Source organism: Cyprinodon variegatus, unplaced genomic scaffold (assembly GCF_000732505.1).
Source record: "Cyprinodon variegatus isolate N-32 unplaced genomic scaffold, C_variegatus-1.0 Scaffold619, whole genome shotgun sequence".
Lineage (NCBI taxonomy): Eukaryota > Metazoa > Chordata > Actinopteri > Cyprinodontiformes > Cyprinodontidae > Cyprinodon > Cyprinodon variegatus.
Window position 1 is genome coordinate 448,445 of NW_015151072.1, and position 3,347 is coordinate 451,791.

The 3,347-nt window shown below is 37.3% G+C and overlaps 1 protein-coding gene across 1 annotated transcript in view; it reads right to left on the reverse strand.

Annotated features, from left to right (window-relative positions):
* The window catches only part of LOC107096381 (calcium-dependent secretion activator 1-like), a gene marked incomplete at its 5' end in the record, with an annotated part of 113,289 nt that overhangs the window by 40,931 nt on the left and 69,011 nt on the right, over positions 1-3,347 (reverse strand). Inside the window, 2 exons of the mRNA XM_015393001.1 lie at positions 2,633-2,665; positions 3,113-3,196. Coding sequence (XP_015248487.1) covers positions 2,633-2,665; positions 3,113-3,196 — 117 coding nt within the window. The remainder of the gene's footprint in view (positions 1-2,632; positions 2,666-3,112; positions 3,197-3,347) is intronic.

The following is a 3,347-nucleotide window of genomic DNA, read 5'->3' on the forward strand; positions in this document are numbered from 1 at the left end:
TTTACCAATTAACTCTCGTTAAAAGTTGAACATGTGCAGTAGTTCTCCTGCATTACAGGAGTATAGGAGAACTCAGGGGGCACTAGAGCCGAGGTGACAGGAAGTGTTGTCACAGTTGTTGTGCTAGTGACTGACAGGCTGAGTCGCGGAAGGGAAGCCAACTTATCAAGACGACGGGAAATGAAACTGTTTGGACCTCATCAGCTGAATATCAAAATTAATCAGCAGTCCAACAGGCAGATGGAGAAGGTTTACTCTGTCTTTTTCCAGGACCTGGTTTAGCTGCAAGGCTTGGTTAACTGTATGGAGTGAGGCTAAGGCTTTATCCTGCTGCCTTGACTGCCTGCCTCAGGAACTGACCCAGCAAGGATCAAGACAGGTAGGACTGATTTAAAGCACTTTTTAGAAAAGGCAAATAAGAATAAACAATATGGAAGTCACATGGAAAATAATATAGTATAGTGTACTTTTTCTAGATGTTTGTTAATTTGCATAGTTGCTTGTAAATAAACACATTCTCAGAAAATGAATAGTTTGATATATAAAGAAATATATAAAGCCGACTAATAGCATTATTAAAATGGTACATTCTGGTCATTGTTTTAGGTCTGTGACACCATATTGGACTATGCAAAAAACAGATTTACCTTCACAAAGCCTGAGGAGGGCAGCATTATGTACAAAAAGTAAACCTGTACATGAAATTATGTTTAGTTTTTATAGAGTGTTTTTATGCGTTTATTTTCAGCATTAATATAAATGTATAGGTGTGATAACTCATTAATGATTGATTGGTTTTTGGTATATGTCTACTTTGAATTTATAGCCCCCTTGGAGAAAACTACATCAGCCACCACTGGTTTTATGGCTTGTTAAGATCTAGTTTGTATAATCTGGCTTTCATTTGCTTTGTTTTGAAAAGTGGTTCAACAGGAAAAGGAAAAGGATGAGGAGAGCAATAAATGATCCTCTGAATGCAAAAAGTCAAATGTCCCACTTCTCTGTGTGTATATATTACAGACGTAGAAGTGCAATAGCCTCAGCATGGCCTTCTAGATAAAAACGCACCATTTTCGTAGCCTCCTGGTGGATAAAGACGGTCTACCCACTGAAGATTACAGTTCGCAATGGTGTGTTAGAGCTCCACAAGTGGTTATAAATCTCAGAGAAGTATAATTAACAGTCTGTGTTTTGAAGACTTGGAGTTGAAGCTGTCAAAAACCAAGTCTCCAAAAGCTAGGATTGATAGAAACGTTGTGGTAACAAGCAGCAATTCCATCTTAAACGGAAAAGGAACCAATTAAAAGTTACATTTTCTTCATTATATTATCTAATGGCTTTTAAAGTGACTATTCTGGATTTTACATGTGTATTCTATTATATTGTATTCTGTTATATTCTTTTATTCCATTTTATTCTATTATTTCTGTTATGTTCTTTTCTATTCTATTCTTATTACTCAGTGCGTTTTAATCCGGTGGCTCTTGGTCTGTAAAAACATGCTATTATCTTAATAATGAATAGATCTGAAAGTCACTTTATTCAGGAGTCCATTAGATATTTTCCACTGCTTTTTAAATATATTCTGTTCTCTTTTTCATGATCTCGGCACTGATGACTGGCCTAATTGCTCACTCCGTTCACCTATCTAACTCTGCCCAGTTGTTCATTATTGCTTATCTAATCCATGTGCTGCTGCTTCAGTTTATATGGCTCAGTCCAAACCGTTGCAGCCATATTATGGAGACCAGTGGAGAGAGGGTTTTTAGCGTTCCCTAGTGTTTCTGATTTCCTGATCCTGACCGGTCTCCACTAAGCGTGCCCTGTCCCTGTTGGGTCTCTGTTTAGAGTTCCATCATGTTCCTGATATCCTGTCCCGTCTGCCTCTCAACTACTGGGCCTGTCTGTTCCCATCTAAATGTTCTGCCTGAACTGTCTGTGGACTCTGAGCCCTCCACTTCTGATCTGTTTCCTTGACCTGGCTTGGACTGCTGCTTGTTCCCCAGGGCTGCACACTGGAAAAAATCCAAATCTATATAAGTCATTTTATCTTAAAATCAGTGCATTTGTTCTTAGATTGAGAGAGATTTTGTCAATGGAACAAGACAATTTACACTTAAAATAAGAAAACACAATTGCATTGTCTTATTTCAAGAGCATATCATCTAATTATCTTATTTTAAGAGTAAAAATACTCATCCTATTGGCAAACTATCTAACTTACCTACTCAAATTAAGGGTAAATACACTTAATTTAGGAAATTTTAACTTATTTCTAGATTGTTTTTCCAGTGCAGCATTTGGGACACTCTGGGCGGCGCCTGCTGCATCTCCTTGGCAGCTTACCAACTGGATCCCACCTCATTCTATGGAGATGGACTGAACTGTTAAATCAGGTTAGTGACTTAAATGGATAATTATCATGGTCAATAATCTGTCTCAAACCAGTGTTTCCAGTGATGGCCGGCGACCCACCCTAGCTTCTAATACAGCTTTACATAAAGGCTTTGAATGATCCCACTGTCTGTCTTGCCTTGAATACTGCGTCCTTCTGTCCTGCTTCATGATACTCCTAGTATTAGGTGGGTTTTCTCTGAACAAGATACTAAGGAAGGAAAGGTTTGATACTTACTGGTACGTCCACATACTTTGAAGCAGCTTTTACCTTTGAAGGAAAGAAAGGAAATTGGGTAAGATCATCACACCAACTGTGAATCCACTTTAAAGAGCAAGAACTACAATTGCAAGACTATATGGAGTGATTTGCTGAAATGAACTAGCATCCATGACTTGTGGTGCATTAAGCTGCAAACGTGCACTCACTAATTCAATATTTTTTTCCTTTATGACATGAAAGATATCCAGCTGAGGTGTTAAGCTATTTCATGTTGAGAGAGCCTTCATAAAAGGTCAAACTGAACTACCTGAGTAACAAAAATGGCTCTGAATTCTGAAACCGTTTGAAATCATCAAAATTAAAAATGTTTAGTTAATAAAGAAGATGGAATAAGATCCAATAAGATCCTTTTACCAAGAGGTTTGTGAGGATTAAATATGGAGATGTTGTTTTCAGAAAGTATCAGAGTGAAAGGAGAGGGGATATTCTACTTACTGTGAAAGAAAGGAAGGAAGAGAAGAGGGTTCCTTCGTCATATCTGGAGAGTTTAGATAACACACTCTCTAGAATAACCACAAACTGAAAGCAAAAGAAGAAACGTGTCAAAACCGACACAAAACACCACTTAAAAGTCCATAATGCTAAACATTTTCTTTAAAGGTAAAAAAAATCCATGCATGTAAAATAAGTAATTAGTACTTTTAATTCAAAAATTAGTTTGTATCTTAAA